The 20,917-nt window shown below is 52.5% G+C and overlaps 3 protein-coding genes across 3 annotated transcripts; 2 read left to right on the forward strand and 1 right to left on the reverse strand.

Annotated features, from left to right (window-relative positions):
- Positions 1–2,363: 2,363 nt before the first annotated feature.
- On the forward strand, positions 2,364–5,143 carry ASPBRDRAFT_57226 (uncharacterized protein; the record flags this gene model as incomplete). The annotated part of the gene is made up of 9 exons (XM_067627713.1): positions 2,364–2,521; positions 2,579–2,636; positions 2,727–2,833; positions 2,895–3,230; positions 3,285–3,728; positions 3,780–4,039; positions 4,093–4,837; positions 4,937–5,007; positions 5,037–5,143. The coding sequence occupies 9 exons, from the start codon at positions 2,364–2,366 to the stop codon at positions 5,141–5,143; spliced, it is 2,286 nt and encodes a 761-aa protein (XP_067476832.1).
- A 2,604-nt stretch (positions 5,144–7,747) lies between these two features.
- Positions 7,748–10,175, forward strand: optB (small oligopeptide transporter, OPT family; the record flags this gene model as incomplete). The annotated part of the gene is made up of 2 exons (XM_067627714.1): positions 7,748–9,443; positions 9,511–10,175. 2 exons carry the CDS (start codon positions 7,748–7,750, stop codon positions 10,173–10,175), a joined length of 2,361 nt encoding a protein of 786 aa, XP_067476833.1.
- Positions 10,176–10,668: 493 nt separating this feature from the next.
- On the reverse strand, positions 10,669–20,912 carry ASPBRDRAFT_57228 (uncharacterized protein; the record flags this gene model as incomplete). Its single annotated transcript, XM_067627715.1, has 7 exons — positions 10,669–11,923; positions 12,009–12,261; positions 13,134–14,745; positions 14,796–15,590; positions 16,851–17,043; position 17,733; positions 18,035–20,912. The coding sequence occupies 7 exons, from the start codon at positions 20,910–20,912 to the stop codon at positions 10,669–10,671; spliced, it is 6,987 nt and encodes a 2,328-aa protein (XP_067476834.1).
- Between the last annotated feature and the right edge of the window lie 5 nt (positions 20,913–20,917).

The following is a 20,917-nucleotide window of genomic DNA, read 5'->3' on the forward strand; positions in this document are numbered from 1 at the left end:
ATGTCGTGATGGCTTTCACTAGTACACCTGCTAGTTATGCACGATTAATTTGCAATAAAGCTTACTATAGCCTTTACCCGACTTAAGAACCAAAAAGGTAGAGGAGTCAGTCCTGATGCGCATGCTCATTTTAAATCAGCAGCACTCTAAGCCATGTGCCAGCTACAGTTCAGATCGACAGAGGATAAGTGTGGAACCCTCAAGCCCATCCATTCGTTATGACTTTCCTGCATCTGTGCCGCAATCCACCCCGTGGATTTCGTCCGCCATATATCGTCAATTCAGCATGTTGAGCCTTCCTCGAATCTTCCTTCGTAATATACACAAGAGCCTCTCCCGGTTCAGGGATTTCTGAAATATCAGGAGACATGATGAATTGATCAACGTAAGCTTTTCTTTGGTTTCCAATGAGTGATCTGTACCTGAGGTTGACCCAGATGGTTGTCATTGTTTATATATCCGATCGACGCGTTGTGGCAGCGGTGATGTCACGGTAATAAATCACACATTGCGCCGCCTCATCTTCTTTCGTTAATCCGGAGAATGTCAGGCTCAGAACAGGAGAATAGTAAGTGGAAATATCGACATAATAGCGACTGGGGATAACAACGCTGCTTTACAATGTCTTTGCGAACGGAGTTCAGGCCAAGGTCTACGGTTGGCTTTCTAGATACCATTCTACTAGCGACTAAGGGAGGCGTACGAGACAATCCATACAACAGTTGGATCTCGATGGATCCAAGTATTACTGTTACTGTGGCTACTATGATATAGTCTCTCAGGTCATTTGTCATCGCTTTGTTTTGCATGGCTCAACGATGGAATGACAGATCAAACCAGTCTCCGTCGCCATCCGACAGTCAAAAGCAGGTCTGTATCGGCCCCATAACCCAGTATTGTCACCATCAGTGGTATGCACCTCGTTGCATCTTCTCTATGAAGGTCATGGGAACCTTTTGATCGGGACCTTTTGATGGGAAGCCGTCTATATTTCTGGCAAGACGCTCTGCCCCCCGAGCACCGAGTGCTTGGAATCGCAGCAAACCCGACAGAAACACAAGCACCTTAACCAATGTCACGTCACATCACTCGATGTAGCAACAGCAACATTCTAGTGCGCTTGTGGGACTGTAACATCATGGTTTGCCAAGATTGTGGTCTGATATATACAATCCCAAGTCTGGATACTTGGCCGGCAGCTTGCAGATTCCCAGTAGAGAAGCCTTCCCTATGGGTCCCGGTCTACAACCGTGTAACTTAATAGAGAGATACAGCACTGTACCAAAGGGGTGGTACGCTGCATATGCGCTTGGCCGCATCAGTAACCCAAGGGGTTGGGTTGGATGAAAAAGAGAGGCAGATTGTGTAACTGCTGATGGTGGTTCAGGCATGTGGTCTTCTGAATGATCTAGCCTTCAGTTGACATATGGTCCAAGCTGCTTGGACTATATTTTTCATATGAGCTCTTCAGCCTAAATCTTGGATCAGTTTCCTAGAAGCTATGATAATCGGGGTATCCTTTCCTTGCTGAGGGAAAACGTCCTAGATATAAGCGCGTAGTTGCGGCATCATGAGAATTTCTGACCTCTCTTGCAGCCCCATAGCATGTAGTAAGCCACATTATCACTAAAAGTGACTTTGATTATAGCACTACTAGCAGTAGTAATCGTCGTTGGTAGAAGGAGTACATGCATGCAGTTGTTATTGTCATCTGGTACTGCAATATATTATCTCTGGTGAATCTAACAATGTCGCTGCTCATCCCATAGTTGTTACAAACGAAGTATGAATATAAGATCTCTATAGTCATTTCTCTATTTAATATACCCATAAACCCCAGACTTGGGTTGCAGGTGAACATGATATAGTCCAAGATCACAGCGATAGCGATAAGCCACCAAGCCGGTACCGGGATACGAGCCAATGACATTGTGCCTTATTCCGGGCTCCCGTGATTCCGGAGGCCGGTTCCGGCAAAACATGGCTATATGGCCAAAATTTTCAATGGATTGGAGTTGGGGAGCTTTAGGCAGCAAGAATTAATCTGGTTCGTAGTTTGACTGGTCATAATAGATAGGCTCATCTTCCTCGATTTCATTCACTAATGGATCTCCGTCGCGTGTGAGTAATACCATCATCGAATATATTTTCGTCGGGTAGTAATGACGCGACCAACATCCGTACTAGTACCATCATATTTGGCAGCTCGGCTCTTAGTGCTTTTGACTACATGATCTGATATACTAAGTCCTAGTAATCATAAATCTCCGTTATATCTTGGCTTTGCACTAACCTTGTCAGGTAAGTTGTTACATTCCAAGACTTCCAACGTCTTCACTTTGCTCAGTTTGTCGGAGATTAGAATGGCGCTATCCCCGCGTGCCGCTCGGGAGGCGAATCTTGGCCGCCGGCGTCTCCAACATTCATCATCGCAACAACAACAACAGTATGAGCCACCGGATCGCAGAGCCCGAGCTTGCATCCAAGAAACTTCTTTTGAGATGATATCTAGCGAGAGAACGTAAGCAATCATCGTCCGGCCCATATGCATAACCAGTACTAACATGAACCATAATAGACCTTCACCATCGGTGAAACGCGGTAAAAAAGCTTGCACTGAGTGTAGGCAGCAGAAGGTATGGGATGTAAAAACACGAGTGTCCTTTGTTATGAGGATCGAGAAGGGATTCGGTATCCATGAATGGCCATCCCTAACCAAATAGCAGGCAAAATGTGACGCCTACCTGAATCCCAATCAGGCATGCTCCCGTTGCTCCAAGATGAACATACGATGTATCATATCGGACCCCTTTCGTCGGGAACACAAACGCAAGTATGTTGGGATCATACTTGTCATTATTAAAAGGTGATCAATCGTGACCATTTCACAACAGGCGACTGTCCGAGCTCGAGCAAGAGACAGACGAGCTGCGACGAAGACTGAGATATACACAATCCGACCCCTCTCGACCCTCGCCTATCGCCATGCTAACAGCTGCGGCTGAGATGGAAGTCAACTCGACAGCTGTCGAGGGCGACTTAGTCTTTCAAACCCAGTCGCAGACACCCCCATTTGAAGATTCGCAGCACGTAATACCTTCGCCTGGACTAGGACCGCCGTTACCAGGACCGGAAATGGTGTCAAGCGTACGCACCCCGGATGCGACAGAGCCCCGTTCGCTGAATAACGTTTACTTGACCGGAAGTGAGATAGACGAGCTCTTCCAGAAGTGAGTACACTTTTGCTTAAGAGCGTGGTTCTGGGCATCTCTGATACGGAGCAGCTTCTTCCACCAATATGCCTCGTTTCTTCCAATTCTTGACGCAGAGACCACTCCAAATGCGTACTATACGCAGTCACAATTTCTGTTCTGGTCTATAGTTGGGACTGCATCCCGAACCTATTCAAAAAACCCAACCTTGCTAACCGCTCTCGCGCGCAATGTAAATGAAATGGCTTTGCTCTCGATCATATCAGGAAACTCAGCATGGCACAGCCTTCAGGGGCTGCTGCTAGTTCTGACATGGCCACTTCCGAAAGATGAAACTATGGTGGACGTGACGTTTCCATTAAGCGGCATGCTTCTACACATTGCCATGCAGAACGGCTTACACATCCCCATGTCCAGTCATGAATTTTTTAAGAGAAGGCGACTACCCGCCCCATCGGAAGCGGAGATGATCAGACGGTCAGAGCTCTGGGCTCATTGCGTTATCGTCTATCAGCGGTACGTGCTTCGCGATGGGTCTTCACTTTCTCGACGCTAAAGAAAGTATAGTGCGTGTGTGATGAAAGGGCAGCCCCCTCGCTCACTGGCAGATTTGGAACCGGACGGGGACGCGAAACATTCTTTATTCCAGAGGATCTCTCCGTCGCTGGTACTCGAGCTGAAGTGTGAGGACCTGAAAACTCGCTGTGGCACAGCAGCACTGGAGCTCGGTGTCCGGAACATATCCCCTGATCAAGAGAGGTCGCTCGATATACTCTTGCGAGCGTATGATGCCCAAGCGCTTGACCTGGAGGCGCAGGCGTTCTCAGGTATGCCTTCTTTCTTCGCGTGTGGGAAAATCATATAAATTAATGGGAAACAGCGTACGATAGGTTCGCTACAAGCTTGTGTCGTCTGAGTATCCAAATCTTGCACCTTTTTCGTAATCCCAGTTCATTCTCCTCAGGGTGTCTTGCAGCTCTGACGACAGCCGCATGTGACACTATTAGCAGCATACAAATTCTGGGCCAAAGCATGGCCGGCTTTGCTACTTCTCCCACCCAGATGAATTATGCGTTGCTTCTCGCATCCTCCGCTCTCCTGCGGGTGTTGAAAGGCCCACAATGGGCTACGATGGATGTTGACAAAGCCAAGTCATCCTACTTCAATGCGATCAACTTGGCCAAGCAAATGTCAGTTGACAACTTCGATATCGCGGCCAAGACTGCTATGGTGTTAAGCCAGTTATGGAATAGCACCAAAGTGTTCCGGAAGGCTGACGGGAGCGAATACCTTGCTCTTCGGATCCGGAGCCGGCTGGTCGTCAGTCCTGTTATCGATACGGTGTGGTGGTGGCGAGAGGAATTCGACCCCCAGTTTCATAGCACGGCAACTTCCCAGACCAATATCCCAGAAGGTATAGCCATGCAACCTGCTAGATACGCACGGTTACTGACGCATCTTCCTTGTCCAGCAGGAACCGATGCAAACCGCGATAATCCAGGTATTTCAGGGAACGCGCCTGGAGGCTCTACGGATCGGCTGGACTTCTCGTATTTTGATGAGCAGTTCCAGGCGGATTTTGAATGGGCATTAACGGATGAGTTTCTCTTCGCTCCCACCGAACCGTATGGGCCGCTATAAGCTATTGAGCTGCTTGCGTGCTACAAAAACAGATTGGGGAAGCCCATCATGGCAAAATCCGAACCACTACATGAGAATCCAAGTCTCGACGGTAAGGCCATCATTCGATCAACCTACAGGGGCGGACTAACGAGTAGTCTATCGCGTGATTCCGGTAGCCAGCATCAGCCACCAATACCGAAGGAAAGAAAGAAGCAGGACTGCAGGGAACGCTAGATCATGGGATGGAGAAGCATAAGGTTCAAGCCAGCCGGGCGACCCAACGGAGCCCCGTTGGCGCAGGGAGCTAAAGCAAACCTGGCATATGCACTTGACCTACCGGGCATGTCGGTGCCTCGTAGTCGCATATTGGTGTGGCATGCCCCTGTTCTTATGGCTGATGGATGCGCTTCGTCCGGCTAAACTGTAAGCACATCATGGATCCCTACTATCGTCGAAAATATTCCTTTATCTACTTCGTATCCTTTAGACGCAGTACCCACCATAGATCGGGGCTTTTTAGTCTCCAGCAAACGGGCCTAGGTTGGAGATGTAGCGCAACGTCGATACCAACTCATCTCAGTGGTTCAAGGCGAGCCCACGATACATGGATTAGCTGGCCTCGGTCTTAACCCAATCTTGTCGCCTCCGAAAGATTGCTTTTGCCCCTCGCGTTGTCGGCTGCTACGGCAATCTTCGTGCTACATGCCAAGCAGTGAGCACTCCATCTAGCCATCCCGTGGCTCTTCAGTGGCTGCGTTCTAGCTTTTCGTCTCGGCAATGGTAGGCTCGCTTAGAAAGAAAGCATAAATCGGTGTTCGAACTATGGAGCGCACAGGCGTCTGGAGAAGGAGAGGGGGTGGATGCGCAATAGAAAGTAGTACGTAGTTGAAACGAAGAGATCGGGCAGCCAGGCCGTTGGCGCTAAACTGAAGGATGACCCAGCGGTCAAGTGATTTGATGCTAAACCGGTTGTCTCTTCTTCCACTTCGCCTCCCTCCTCCCTCCTCCCTCTCCAGTGCTTCTGGGTCAAACCATCCCTACCACTCACATCCACTCTCACTCACACACCAAATGTGGGTTACATTGCGTCTGCAAGGGGAACAATCCTTTAGAGTCAGGGGATGTTCGAGAATGAGGTTCTTTCCCCTCCCTCTCGATGGGCGAAATGCCATGTTTCCATGTTTCCATGCAGCCCGGAAGGCTAACTGGGGACGGTGCATCCCGCCGTGCCGTTAGTGGCAGACGACACGGTGGATAGGGCTCTTCCACCGCTAAACTAAGCAGAAGGAGGCAGGTGCTAATTTAATTTACGTCGAGATGATACACGCTGTCGACGACTAGTCCGGCATGGACCAATCTGGGGATTATTGTGTCCAGCTGCTGCTTATCAGTGTCCCCCCCGTCCCCGCCCACCCGAAAACAGTCCGCGCATTGTCCAATGACTGTGGCTGGTTTGTCATTGGACTAGAGGGATGATAACGAAGAAAGGAAAGCTGGATCACTGGTGGTCCTGAACAGTCACTGTGGGAGGAGATCTCCGTGTTCAGTGGCTTTAGTGACACCAGGAAGGCCTTCTTTCCCCAAGTCCACTGCGCGACCGAGTCGATCGACAAGAATTCTGCACGGAAAGAGAGCAAAGCACGAAGACTGCCACGCGATGAGAATTAGAACATCCAGAAAACCTCGGCTGGAGTGCTGCCAAGTCCAGACAACGCCCGATTGGCTTTCGCTCAAACACATTTGCGCCAGCCAATTCGCCGTGTGAAGCCCGCCGGCGCTTGACTAGCTTATCGCGAACAAGCCTGGTGCAAAAGGGGCTAGTCCGCCGGACCAGACCCGGGGAAAACTGAGCATAGTCTCCTGCACTTTCTGCTACCGCCGTATCAGCGTTGCTTTTTCCGCCGATATTCGTTGGTAATCTTTTCTTTATCTCTTAGGCACTGGTTTGCCTTGGGGATTCCTCTTCGTCCAGCGCAACCACTCGCATGGTCTCACTGTCCCATCTTGCCACCACCCAACCCCCGATCCTTTCGCTCACATCCGAGACATATCCTTCCTCCCCCTCCCTTCAGACGTACTGCAGTCGCTCTAGTGGTAGCTTGTCCTTTCTTGGTTTTAAAATCACCGAATCAGGTGCACGTGTCTCTGGTCGCGTGTCAGTTTCCGTCAATGAGAACCTCTGAATGACCAAATCCCCACCTGGTCCGACTGCGATCGAATTTCGTCCGCTGTACTAGTAATTCAGCTGGCTCACCGGACCGGATGGTGGACAGAACTTCCTTTTTGCCCCAATTTTTAGGTTCTGGGACTAGCTCCTTCACCGGAGGGGGCCGCCTTATGCGCTTCGGTGCAACTTATCGGTCTGCGCGAAACTATGTATGAGACTCCCTCATAGAACAAGATTGCCTAGGCAGCCAAATTGCAAGGAGGGTAGGGATGGAAGCATTCCTCGAGGGCCGTGCATGTCGTGCATGGGCTGACTGGCGAATCTGCTCCCAGGTCCGCCACTGGTTGGATCTACTAGCTAAAACACAACTGGATTCAAGTCCGGTCCAACTAACTACCCAAAGCTAAGACACATTCAGGTTACATCGGAACATGGCGAACAGACTGGGGTAACTGATAGCTGGAGAGATAAACTCTCCCGCAATCAGTGGACGCCACCAGCTCGTTTAATTTATCTCCTAGTCCGATAAGGCGTCGGGTTACCGTCGGCTCTAATTGTGCCTCCTGTCGTCTCTATCCAGGAGAGGGTAAATTGGCTGGTTATATGATGCTTTCATCTGCCCCCCGTTTCCGGATGCTGTTGTTTTCTCCTCTCAACCAGTAGAAGAGTTCCGTACTTGCTCTACTGTCTTCATTGACCTTTCCCCCAAGCCTTTCTTCGTGCGTTCCTCTCGTCGACTGCCGCGATGAGTGAGAAGGAGCAGGCTTTCAGCACGGCGGTGGCCGATGAATCCTCCCCGGAGGCGGCCACCGTCCATCTCAAGAACCTGAAGGAACAGCACCAATGGGATCCGAACCTTCCTGACGATATCGCCGATGAGATCGATGATGCTCTTCATACGGATGATAAGGGTGTCCGCGTGGGCATCACGCAGGAGCTCCTCGACAATTCGCCATACCCCGAGGTGCGTGCGGCCGTGCCCAACTACGATGAAGGAGGTCACACCAACACGATTCGTGCCTGGACCATCGGTCTGATCTTTGCGACTATCGGTTCGGCGCTGAACATGCTGTTCTCGATGCGTGACCCCTACATTGTCATTCCTTCCTACGTTGCCCAAGTTGTCGCCTACCCTGTCGGTGTGGCATGGGCGAAATTCCTTCCCAACAAGAAGTTCCGCTTCTTTGGAATCGAGTGCAATCTGAACCCCGGCCCCTTCAGCAAGAAAGAACATTGTCTCATTGTCGTCATGGCCAATGCCACCTTCGGTGGTGGTGCGGCTTATGCGACAGACGTCTTGTTGGCCCAGCGAGCTTTCTACCACCAGCGATTCGGATGGGCGTTTGAAATCTTCATGTGCATTTCGACCCAGATGCTTGGGTTCGGTATGGCTGGATTCTTCCACCGATTCCTGGTCACTCCCGCTGCCATGATCTGGCCTTCTAACCTTATCAACTGCACCCTGTTCTCGGCGCTTCATGACCACAGCAAGCCCGACCCCAGCAAGGTGGCCGGTTGGCGAATTGGCAAGTACCGTTTCTTCCTCTACGTCATGATCGGATCCTTCTGCTGGTACTGGATTCCCGGCTTTATCGCCCCGTTCCTCAGTATCTTCGCCTGGGTGACCTGGATCAAGCCCCAAAATGCTGTGGTCAACCAGCTCTTTGGCGGGTCCACCGGTCTATCTCTGATCCCTATGACCTTTGACTGGACGCAAATCTCCGGCTTCAACTTCAGTCCCCTGATCGCGCCTTGGCACGCCATTGCCAATACCCTCATTGGTATGTTCATCTTCTTCTGGGTGGTCACCATCGGCATGCATTATAGCGGCATGTGGTGGTTCGAATACTTGCCCATGAGCGATTCGAACAGTTACGACAACACCGGCGCCCAGTACAATGTGTCCCGGATCATGAACAGTGACTTCACGCTTAATATCCAGGCGTACAAGGAATACTCGCCGCTTTTCCTGTCGACCACCTTCAGTCTTTGCTACGGACTGTCGTTCGCGACCATCATTGCTATTCTGATCCACACCGGTCTGTTCCACGGTAATGAACTGTGGGTGCGTTTCCGCAACTTTGGCAAGGAAGAGGAGGACGTCCATGCCCGCATCATGTCCAAGTACAAGAAGGTGCCGCTCTGGTGGTACGCCGCCATCACCCTGATCATGATTGGCATTGGCTTGGGCATGGTCCTGGGATACCCCACCCACCTGAGCTGGTGGGCGTTCTTCGTTTCCTTGATCATGGCCGTGGTGTGGTACGTGCCCATTGGTATCGTGCAAGCCTCCACCAACATTGCCATCGGTCTGAACGTCTTGACGGAGTTCATCGTCGGCTACATCCAACCCGGAAAGCCCATGGCCATGATGTTGTTCAAGACCTACGGCTATATGAGCATGTACCAAGGTCTTTACTTCAACCAGGACATGAAACTAGGTATGCTCCGATTCCCCCAACCCCCAATCTAAAAAGCTTTGCAAACCCCTCACTAACCCTTACCCAGCACACTACATGAAACTCCCCCCACGAGTGACCTTCTCCGCCCAAATGGTCGCTGCCCTCTGGTCCTCCGTTGTGCAAATCGCCGTGATGAACTGGGGTCTCGCGACCATCAAAGACGTCTGCAGCGAAACCCAAGCCGACAACTACAGCTGCCCCAACGGCCGTGTCTTCTACCAAGCCTCCGTCATCTGGGGTCTCATCGGCCCCCAGCGCATTTTCTCCCCAGGCCAGCTCTACTCCGGCCTCATGTGGTTCTGGCTCGCCGGCGCCCTCCTCCCCGTGGCCATTTACATCGGAGCGCGCATGTTCCCCAAGAGCAACATCCGCTTCCTCAGCGCCCCGCTCATCTTCGGCGGTGCTGGCCTAATCCCCCCCGCCACCCCGCTCAACTACCTGACCTGGGGTATCGTGGGTATCATCTTCAACAAGTACATCCGGGACCGCTGGCGCGGCTGGTGGATGCACTACAACTACGTCCTGTCTGCGGGTCTGGACGTCGGGTTGGATCTGTGTACAATCCTCATTTTCTTGACGCTGGATTTGACCGGCACTAATTTCCCGTCTTGGTGGGGTACCAATATTACCGGTGCCACCATGGATATGGCCGGTACCGCGGTGCAGAAGGTCGTGCCGAGTGGGCAGACTTTTGGACCGAAGAGTTGGTAGTCACTTAGCGAGATGGATATCCGCTATTCTTATGCTGGGGTGTATAATTTTTTTGGAGATGTGTGTGTGTGTGTGTGTGTATTGATGATGATGAATGGTGTATATGCTACGGCAGCTATCTATGATCACGACCCTCTCTCTATCTCTCTCTCTGAGATATTAGTTGTACTAATTCATAATGTGAATCTTGTGACATATATCGCCTGTATGAGAAGCTTAGTAAGTAATAAAAAAGTCACTAAATGTTGAGAGAGGCAAAAAGGAAAATAGTAACATATAAAGATAATGAAATTGATCATCTCATCATGTCATTGCATGCATGAATGCTAAGTATATAATCCAGTCTGCAACTGTCGCTTATACATATACAAAGAAGTTCTTCAAATGTGCCCCCCTTCCTTTCGGAATATTCTATGCAAGGGTTTTCTTCCTTCCTTCCTTCCTTTCTTTCTTCTTCAGGTACTTCACTCTGCAGGAGATACAAGCAGCTTGTTCAAGCCGATCCAGGCTGTCTCCGCTTCATACCGACCTGCAGGCCAAGGGGCTTCCGCAAGAAACCCTCTCTCGTCTCCATGGGTCCCTCCTGCTGCATCTCGAACTCAAAGAGGCGGAACACCGTACCGCAGATGACCAGGAGTTCCATCTCGGCGACGTTGCGACCGACACAGGCTCTGGGGCCGGTGCTGAAGGGAATGAAAGCGGCCTTCTGGCGGGCGGTGAGGCGGGAATGATCCCAGCGCTCCGGGACGAATTCTTCGGCATCGGGGCCCCAGATCTCCTTGGAGCGGTGGATGGTGTAGCTGGGCACGGAGACAATGTCGCCGGGGTAGAAGGTGTGGCCGGAGATGGTGACGGGCGGGTTACCGGCGGGAATTTCACGGGGGAGACCCATGGCGGAGGTGCTGTGGATGCGCATGGTTTCCCAGATGACCCATTGGAGGTAGGGGATATCCTTGACCATGGAGTGGGTGGGGACGTCGACGTCCTGAGGGATGGCTTCGTCCAGGACCTTGTGGAGCTTCTCGATCACACCGGGCGTGCGCATGCACCAGTAGAGAATGGCGCAGGAGGTGTTGGAGGTGGTGTCGGATCCGGCAATGAGCTGGGTCAGGGCCTCGGCAGTGAGTTCGGCGCGACCAAGCTTCTCTCCGTTTTGATCCTTGCCTTCCATCAGACGGGCGAGCAGGTCGACACGAGTGTTGTTGGCCATGACTTCGGGACGGAGACGCTCGTTGACGCGGGCGACAGCAATACCAGCCAGATCCTCGACGGCCTGGATACCATCACGGAAGAAACTGTCGGGGATGTACTTGGCGAAAGGCTTCAGAGCGGGGTAGCAGCCGAGGGTGGCGGAGACTTCACCACGACGGTTGAGGACCTCGACGGCTTGGACGTAGGAGGGAGGCGAGTCGGGAGTCTTGCGCATCTCGGCGAAATCCTTGCCCTTCTCGAGCATGCCGAAGGGAGCGCCAAAGGCCAGGTCACCAATGATGTCAAAGGCCAGGTAGTTGAACCAGTTCAGGGCGTCCAGGCTGGCAAAACCCGTCTTGGGGTTGCGCTGGGTATCGGCCATGCGGTTCCATTGCTTGACAAAGAGCTCGATGTTGCCGTGGATGTACTGCTCGAACTGGCCAATCGACTTCATACTGAAGGTGTGGGAGACGGTCTTGCGCTTGCGGGTGTGCTCTGCGCGGTCGCGCGTGTTGAAAAGACCACGGTGAATGGAGACGAAGGCATCGTAGAAGTCACTGCACAAGCAGTAATTAGCTTCCAAACTATGTCTCCTACATGCCAGGAACAGAAACTACAAAGAGGGAGAGGGGGGGCACATACGACTTCAAGAAGCCATTTCCGTGGCCGTAGACAGCCTGGATGGCTGCATCATCGGCGATGGAAGTATGACGGGGGGCGAGGCGAACGAGCTTGCCGTATTTCTTGTGGGCGTTGTCGACGACGACAAAACGGTGACCGCGACGAGTTTGCAGGAGCAGCCAGAGATTGGTGAAGGCGGCCAGACCGGGGGCGGGGATATCGCGGAGGTGGGCGCGCTTTAGGTAAGGGAGGAGATAGTAGAGAACTAGCAGGGCTAGACCCAGGTAGGCCCCGTACGGTGACAGCAGCAGGGCAAGCATAATTGATTGTTTTTGTGGGGTGGGAGGGAGAGGGAAGCTGGTCAGCTCGGATGTTAGCACCGGCAGTTGCAGCGGAGGAGAAGCAATTTCTCAGCCGCAAATGCAGCCGGGAATGTGGGTGCCAAGGAGACCACCTTACCTCCGAGAGGAAATAAGCAACAAGCAACTATAAGGTAATATCAAAAAAGGATTGTTGGAGAAGAGAAGATATCAGTTACTGTCCACTTCACTCAAGTCTCGCCATGGGTGAAGCAGGTTCTTGTCGAGAGAGTGGTTGATCTGTCTCCCTCCTTTTTGGTTGAAGCACAGGCATATTTATGGCAGACGGGCTCCTTTGGATCCCCGAGGCAAAGCCAGGCGACGGAAGGGAAAGTCGGGAGTCTCTGCTGAGCCGCGACTGATCTGCCAGCCGATTTGCAGCGCCGGTCCCTTTGCCCTCCCCCGCTTGTACTCGGTTGTTCGTGTGAGTCCCGTGGGGTTTATTGGAGATCCTCGCCCCAAAAAGAACATACTTTGAATGAATCCACGGCTATACATCTGATGGGCCAGTGAGAGCATCGCAAATGGTCAACGGCCTTGGATTCCTGGTGATCGCGTGACTCCGGGGAGGCGAGAGTTACGGGAGCATAACGATGCTAATGTTCATGACTAATGCATTTATGTACATAACTCGGGACGTGTGACTCGTTACAGCACTACCCCAAACTTGCCCCATTAGGCAACATGCCCCGACTAGCCTTTCTCAATCCTTCGGATCCTTCTGTCCCCAGAGGAACTACTCCGTACTTTGGTCACTTGGTTAGAGTTTCTCCCCCCTACCAGCGACTTCCCTCCACGCGGTACAATCCATTCTTCCGCTTCTCAGCCTCCCATCGCTCAATCCACGCCTTCATGCGATCCCGACTTTTCCGGCTACCCACGTTGACCGTCGGGATCACCCGTCCAATCCGGAGCGCACAGCAGAACATGCTCAACTCCCGAAAGGAGCTGTGCTCGCTGTACGGCACTCCAAAGCATGCGCTTTCCTGTGTACTTCCCCGCTGTGGGATCAGGTCCCTCGCAGAGAAGGGCGTCTTCCAATGGGCCGAGTTGAGCACGACCGACACCGGGGGGTTGTCCAGCACTCGTCCCGCTGGCGGTCGGTACGTCCACCCTGTTGGTCGAAAGCCTACCACCCGCGTGAAGTGCGGTTTCATCGAGTCCAGGTAGTCCGCCAGCGTCTCCGCCCGGATCTCAAATAGCGTCTGCATGTGCACCTGCGCCTCCGTGGGATCGTCTGTCAGCAGCGAGGACAGTTCAGCATCCTCGAGGCACGCACAGACGCGCTGCTTAGCTGGCGTTGCGTAGATCTTGCTCTTCAATGCCCGTGCGATTCCCAGGCAAATGCGTTCCTTGCCGATGCTGTACGTCCCAATCACCACCAGTAATCGCCCAGGAGGGCGGCTGCCTTGCGTGGGAGATGGGCGGGATCCAGTCACAGCCGTCACAAACTGGCTCAGCATTCCGCTTTTCCCATTGACTGGTCGTCCAAACGCTCGTCCATTGGTGTCGTTGGCGTCCCCGTCAAGCTCCACGCAAAGGTCGGCACAGGCTTGGATGACATCTTCCTGGCTAGGGAATGCGTACTTTGGGCTTAGATACGTAGTGTCGAGATAACAGGCATCGATTCGTTGCTGACGAGCCTTGCCGGTTGCGGGGTCAGCAATCTCGGGACGGAGAAGCGCATGTTGTACATGAAGCGGCGAGGCACGAAAGTCACCACAATGCAGGACACGATGTGTCCTCTGCGAGGGACCGGAGCCCATGGATTTTTCGAAGAGAAAAATGGCGCTCCCCGGACAATGATTAGCCTCGATCAATGTCACCTGCGCTCCTCCCGTCCCCGGGATCTCCGTCTTCTGCTCAAACTCGAGTGGTACAAGCCACTTCCGGTCGACTTTCAGTTGCTGGCACACCAAGTTCGCCGTAGCTCTGCTGCAGTAGATTGGCCCATGGCGCCAGGAGCCCGTCAGGCCGATGTAATGATCGCTGTGGAAGTGACTGAGGAAGTACGCATTACACCCCTCTACGGCGCCGTATCGAAACGCATCCACACAGAGAGAGAATCCAGGAATGATTTTGTAGAACGGACACGTCCGCTGGTACGCCTGTTTTCCGCGAGACGCAACCTCGTTGGCCGCCGCTGCACTCCATGCTGTATCCTCCGCGTTCCCGGCCATGAGCTTCGAGAAGGCCGACCTCGTCCCTGCAACGCCAGAGGCATATGGGTCGGGCTGCGCTGGTCTCGCGATAGCAGCCCGCTCCGCACGACTCATTCCCTTCGCAGGCTTGAGCTCCGGTCCCGGCCCGGGGTCCGGGTCTGCTTCCGCCTCTGGCTCATGTTTCAGCAATTCCGTAGGCTTCCCATCGAGACAATCGTTGACATGGACCGAGACATCCTAGAAAAACCATTACCACCAGCACCAAAGACACAACCCACCCAACTTACCGTCTCAGACAACCCTGCCAGAACCGCCTGACATACAGGACACACCGGCGCTTCACAACCAAAGTCTTCACCAGAGATCCCGCTATCATCAAGTCCAATGTCGCCCTTGTAATCCTCGTCGTCATCAAATGCACCTAAGAAGTCTTCTTCCCCACGGAACTCGTCCTCTTCAAGATCGTCAAAATTCGCGTAATCATCATCGACGTGGCTCGTGGCTTCTCTTACCGGTGGTGTGTCGAGATCGACTGCGGGAGTCGGGGTTTCGTCTGTCGAGTTTGTCTTCTCATTTGATACCCCGGTCTCATTCTCAGCTCCATTGTCGTATTCCCTGAACTGCTCTAGATCCTCGCTCTCGCTATCCGACTCATCAATGAACGGCCCACTGACTGGCCGAGACGAACTCGACTTCGGCTTCGACTTTGCCTCAGCGCCACTCCCACCCTCGCTCTCCTTCTTCTTATCCTCTCCACTCCCATTATCAATATCATCCTCCAACGCAATCGCCTCCCCAACCCTCCTCTTCTTCACACTGCCCCCATTCTCCTGAAACCGTTCTTCCTCCTCCTCCCAAATATCATCCGGCGTCTTCTCCCTCACAAAATCTCCTTCACTCGTAAGATTTACCACCTTCTTCTTATCCTCCAAAAACAGCCCCTCGGCACCAGCAGTTGCCCCATTCTGACCCCTCACCCCGGAGGAGCTCTCATCACTATTACTATTATTCTTCTCTGCCTTCGTCGCGAACTGCGTAATCCGCGACTGCCGGGACGTAGCTTTCGGCGGCCCGTCCGCTTTCTGAAAGAAACTGAGCAGACTGGTATTGCGTTTCGTAGATTTCGACTTCGCTGGCGTTGCGCGAGACGGCGTGGATGGTTTTCTTGGAGGGAATGGAGTAGGCATAGCTCAATCTTTGTAACAAGTAATAAGTCGTGTGCTTCGTTTCGTTTATCGTGTAGTAGTCGAGTGGCGGATGAATTATGCGGATTGGTTGTGAGTATGGTATGGTATGGCGAATTGGAAGCGTCAATGCATGTTCATTCGAAATATTCAATCATAGATAGTATATAGTGCAAGTATATTATAGCTGTATAGATGTTTGTCGTATAGACTGAAAGTCAGAGAGTAGAATTCGAGGCAGTCGGACTGGTCGGTAGATCAAAGCGGCGAAAAGAGATAAGGCGCGGGCGGGCGCGGCGGGCGGGAAACTTTCGATTTTCGCGACACGAAGTCAGGTGACTTGTCTACGGGTTGCTTTTCCATTTCCGGTTCTGACTAACTGGGTAACAGACTTGGAGCACCGACAGTATGAATGTGGCCTTTGGTATTTGTTTTTCATTCATTCTGATACTGTGATACTAAGGCAAGTATGTACCATTTAGTAGTATCTGCACACTCCATTCGTTTTCTTTTTCTTTTTATGTGTGCAGCATTCGTCCTGACTATAGTAGCCATATTCGTCCTCCCAACGACATCTACATCTAGTATTCGTAGTAAGTAGATGAAGTATGCAGGTGTACTTGTCATCACCATCGTTCAGCAGCTGCACCTCCAAACAATCCCAGTCCAGCCCTCTCATAAGAGCAGGGCAGCCAGTCCGCTTCTGGCCCGATGCTTTCTCTCTCTCTCTCTCTCTCTCTCCGCCATGTCTTAACCATGGATATCGACAACATGATAAGAAACGAAAGCCCGCATGTCAACGACAAAACATCATCACATCGTGAAGATTAAATCTGCAAATGGAAGAAGAAAAAGAAGAAAGGAAAAAAAAGGAAATGGAAAGAAAAATACATAAAAGAAAAAGGACAATCCCATCCGTAGCAGCAAAAAATCCCAACCAAGCCATCATCAATCAAATAGAAAAATCACCGAGCTTTCCCAGCCTGGTTCGCAGCTTCTATACATACCACACCAACCGTTAGCAACTCATACATCCAGCCGCGCACAGCAAATCATGTATTCTCCAAACTTGAGAAACAGGGGAGTTTGTTCAAGCATACCTCTCCTCGTCGCATCCTCCAAAAGACCAATATCCACCTCCGACCTCGGCAACATAACATAGCGCACCACACTACCACGAATGAACATATTCTTCACGGACGACAAATGCGGGTATTTATCCAGATCCAGGACGTCCACATCATCCAGCTTGATGTTCAGGTACTGGTCGACGGATTTGAGGGTGCCGCGGATGCGAATGTCGTTCTTGAGTTCGATGGTCACCGTTTGGTTGGTTAGGGTCTTGAAGAAGCTATTGTCCAATTAACCCGATAGGGGGGTTAAGTTAGTCATGTTGTTCTTGGGTGCTTCGTGTGAAGACTTCGCTGAGGTTGCTTTACCTGAAGAAGAGCATGGTTGCGGTTGCGAGGTGGGGGGGAGACTTGGAGGGGTATTAGTGCGGTTGTTGGTTGTAATATTTTTTCGTGAGTGGACTAGTAGCGCATTGGCTGTAGAAGAGTTGGGAAGGAAGTGTCGATGACCCCGGTTCTTGGTGGGTTATGTGGTGGAAGACGTGAAGAAGAGGAATATGCGATTATCTGGAGCTGCGGGTATGATGCGGCGGTTTGGTGTTGAGCTCTGTGATGGTCACGTGACTAGTATGTCAGCTATGCTGGGAACTGTGGCATAGAGACTGAAGTATTTTGGGTATTCTCGTGGGGTTTGAAGCATTTTTACAATTACTGCCTTTGGAAATTATCTAGGCCTTCATTGCAAGTATTTGACGTTCAGACAGCCGGTTGCCAGCTTATTATCTCAATCGGTCCAAACATTAGTACACTACCAGGAGACCTGCGGGCCACTATATATTCAGATAAAGCACTAACCAATATTATCTCGCATAACTACAGAGAGTCCTACTACTATGTCATTTATTCTGCATGGGTATCAAGTGAGTGTCATTGTCAACAGCTGTCCACCCTAGTGTCCACCATCTCTCACTCTGCATTCATCATCTCTCATTCCACGTAAACAAAGGGGTATTTGAAAAGAGCGATAAGAAAGACACAACTCCCGCTATTACATTATGTGCGCCACCAGGGCAACTTGTGGTTCATATTGTACCTTGGCCGGCGCGACAGAAACCTCAACATCAAAGAGCAAAAGAGGACAGACGGAGAGGCAGGCTCAGCCCTTGCTAGATTTCCGTCCGTGACGCTTCTTCCTCTTCAGCCTCGGTTTCATTGCCCACCCCGACAAGCAGGTCCAGCCTGCACCGTTCTTGCGTCCCTCATCAAAGACACTTCCAATGCCTGCCAGCAGGTCTTGTTGCTCCAGTCCCAATTCCGTCTGCAGCTTTACGAGCCATTGCTCCCAGATCCAGCCACCGAGCACACCCGTAACACTAGCAATATCGGCCGTGCTTCCGACTGGGCCGTGTACTGCTTCATACTCGTCGATGAGGCTCTTCACCCTCGGGTCGGGTGTCTCCCTAGGCGGTTCAGACTTGACTGGCTCTGTACCCATGGGGAGGAACATCCAGGCTCGTTTGACATCCGCGAAGTTCCTCTGCAAGCGACTGAGAAAGCCTTTGGTCGGCGTCGGGTCGTAACCCAGAGCCTTGAGACCGGACGCAAACTCAGCTGACCTGGCAGATGCCTGCGGGCCAGCCCGTGTTATCTCTGCATCCATGACGAAGAACTCCAAGTAACCACCTGGCTTGAGACAGCGTCGACACTCTTTCAGGCAAAGGTCATACTGGTCCAGAGTCTCCCCGATCGGACATTCTTTCTTTAACAAAGCAGGAAGGGAGCGGGCCGAGATTACATCGAACTTGTTGTCGGGAAACGGCAGTTTCCACAGTTGGGATACAGAAAGGTGCCGGTGATTGGGAGGCCCTTTGATGCCTGGATTGACCGCCTGATGCTCAGTAAAGACCGTATAGACTTTCACATGAGGGTACTCGTGAGCTAGTTGCCAAGCCCATTCGCACGAGGCGTGTCCGCCGAGATCAAGGATCCGTAGTTGACGGGGCGCCCTTTTGCGTGAGCCCACCACAGATGTGCTGGACAGCTGCTTCAGGGCAGGGCTCACAATCAGGCTACCGCCGTTGACATATCTCAGAGCATCCATGGCCCACATCGGCTGACGAATCTGAGACAGAACAGTCTGCTCCTTCTCGACGATGGAGAACTGAGCCTTCTCTGCCAGCGCCGAGTCCATCGTTGAGTTGCGAGGCGCCAATGAGAAGGGGCCTTTGTAGGGTGGGCGTTCTGGACGGGCAATTTCATAGTTGCCACGCAGACGCTTGATATGTGCGTCCGTCAAGCCCAGTCGGATGGATTGAACGGCATCAAATCTAGTGTTCCGATGCACAAAGGTATCTCGACTGCTGGACTGCTGTTGGACTGCCTTGAATCCGCGCCAGTAGATGGAGTCTCTACTCGCCAGTAAAGATGGGCTGGAGCTGGGTGCTTCTGGAAGGGCTTTGGCAAAACGAACCGACTGTTTCCGGCTCAGCTGATTAAGAGGTTGCCGTTCGTTGTTGCTCCCAACTCCATTGTCGTATGCACCTTCATCCAGTATGTTCACGGGATTGGTCTCATTAAGAGCTGAAAGGTACGAAGCCTGGGCTGCCAGCCAATCGCTGGTCCGGTCTAGTCCCGACATTGCCTTTAGTTTGAGTTCGCTCTCGTAGTCCTCGTCTCGTTCATATTGGTCATCAAGGCCAACGGGTGCAAGAACATCGTCCATAGCGTCATCGTCATCCTCACAGCATGCTTGATCATCGACTTGATCGTACAACCTAGGCGTCCTTTCCTCCGGGATCCTGATGGCAGTAGGTGGCCCGATGGGGTCATATACGGCCGTCAGCTGTTCTTCTGTCGTCCGTTCGGGGTAGTCTATGACATGCTCAACGACCTCTCCTTCAGTTCGGGCGAACGGTAACTTGTAAAAGCGCTCGGCAGTGGCAGAGGTCGGCGGCTTATTCGCACATGGAATCGACCAGGTGTGGCGTGCTCGTGGACCCAGTGAAGCAAAGAAGCCACCGGGCGAGGGTATGCTCAGCCTGCTGAAACTATACCCTGAGAGTTCCGACGCCGGGGTGGCGTCGTCGGCACTGCGTGGACGTTCTGGAGGCGTACGGATCTGCCACATCTCTTCATTGGACTCAGAGGTTTCCGACCAGGGATCTGGGGTTCCATCGAGTGAGATGTGCCTCAGTGTCTCCAAAGCATCAGCAGGAAGAGATACGCCCCGGTCAGAAGGCGTATCTCCCCGTACTGGCTCGGCATCCAAGTCGATTGACGACGCGGTCGACTGGCCGCCCGGGATCCGTGGAAACCTGCCTAGGACCTGGCGCCAGTCCTCATTGGCGCCCTCGATCGCAATCTGGATGCTTTGGGTATCCGGTTCCGCCTCAAAGTTCGAGAGCTCTTCATCCTGTGAATCTTCCAAACCGTGTCGAACATGCACGTCTTGCGCAGTCCAGTCATTGTCTGGAAGGGACTGCAGGTCTGGGGTGGCTGGAGCACTGATGTTCGACACTTGGTCAGAGGACACACTGCCATCCAGTGACGGCGGCGCATGCACGGCCGGTACGGAATGGGCAAGCATGGACAGGGCGGCTGGAGAAACAGGGATTTTTGGCGGCGGCGTTGGCGGGATCGGGGAGCTCTTCGCAGCACCATGCAGAGATGGCCACATTGTGGATGACGGTATCGTGAGACTGGGGTACCTACTGCGGGAGACTGGAGAAAACACCGAAGTACGCGTTGTGGGTGTCACCAAGCTCGTTGGCCGGGTGCTAGCGAAGGAAGTGCACTCGTCACTGATGTCCGAATCATCGTCGGTGGCATCGTACAGGTCTTCGAATGGTTGCATCTGACGCTGCCATTCGGTATCTGAACAAGAGGAGACCGAGCCTGCAGATATGGGCGAAAAGAACCGATTGAGTCGAGACGACACCGATGAAAGCCCGCTAGTCTTGAGCTTCAGCTGAGGTGGCTGTGGAAGTTGCGGTGCCTTTGGTGTTGTCTGCTTGGTGCTGGACGCAACATGCTCGGTAGTATCTGCATACTGCGCCTCGCGTGCGTCCTCCTCTATTGTATCAAGCCTCGTCCCTCGCACCTGTCGCAGAGGTGGGCATCTGCCCGTTGCGGGACGGTATACGTCCGTCATGATGC

Source organism: Aspergillus brasiliensis (assembly GCF_001889945.1).
Source record: "Aspergillus brasiliensis CBS 101740 unplaced genomic scaffold ASPBRscaffold_10, whole genome shotgun sequence".
Taxonomy (NCBI): Eukaryota; Fungi; Ascomycota; class Eurotiomycetes; order Eurotiales; family Aspergillaceae; genus Aspergillus; species Aspergillus brasiliensis.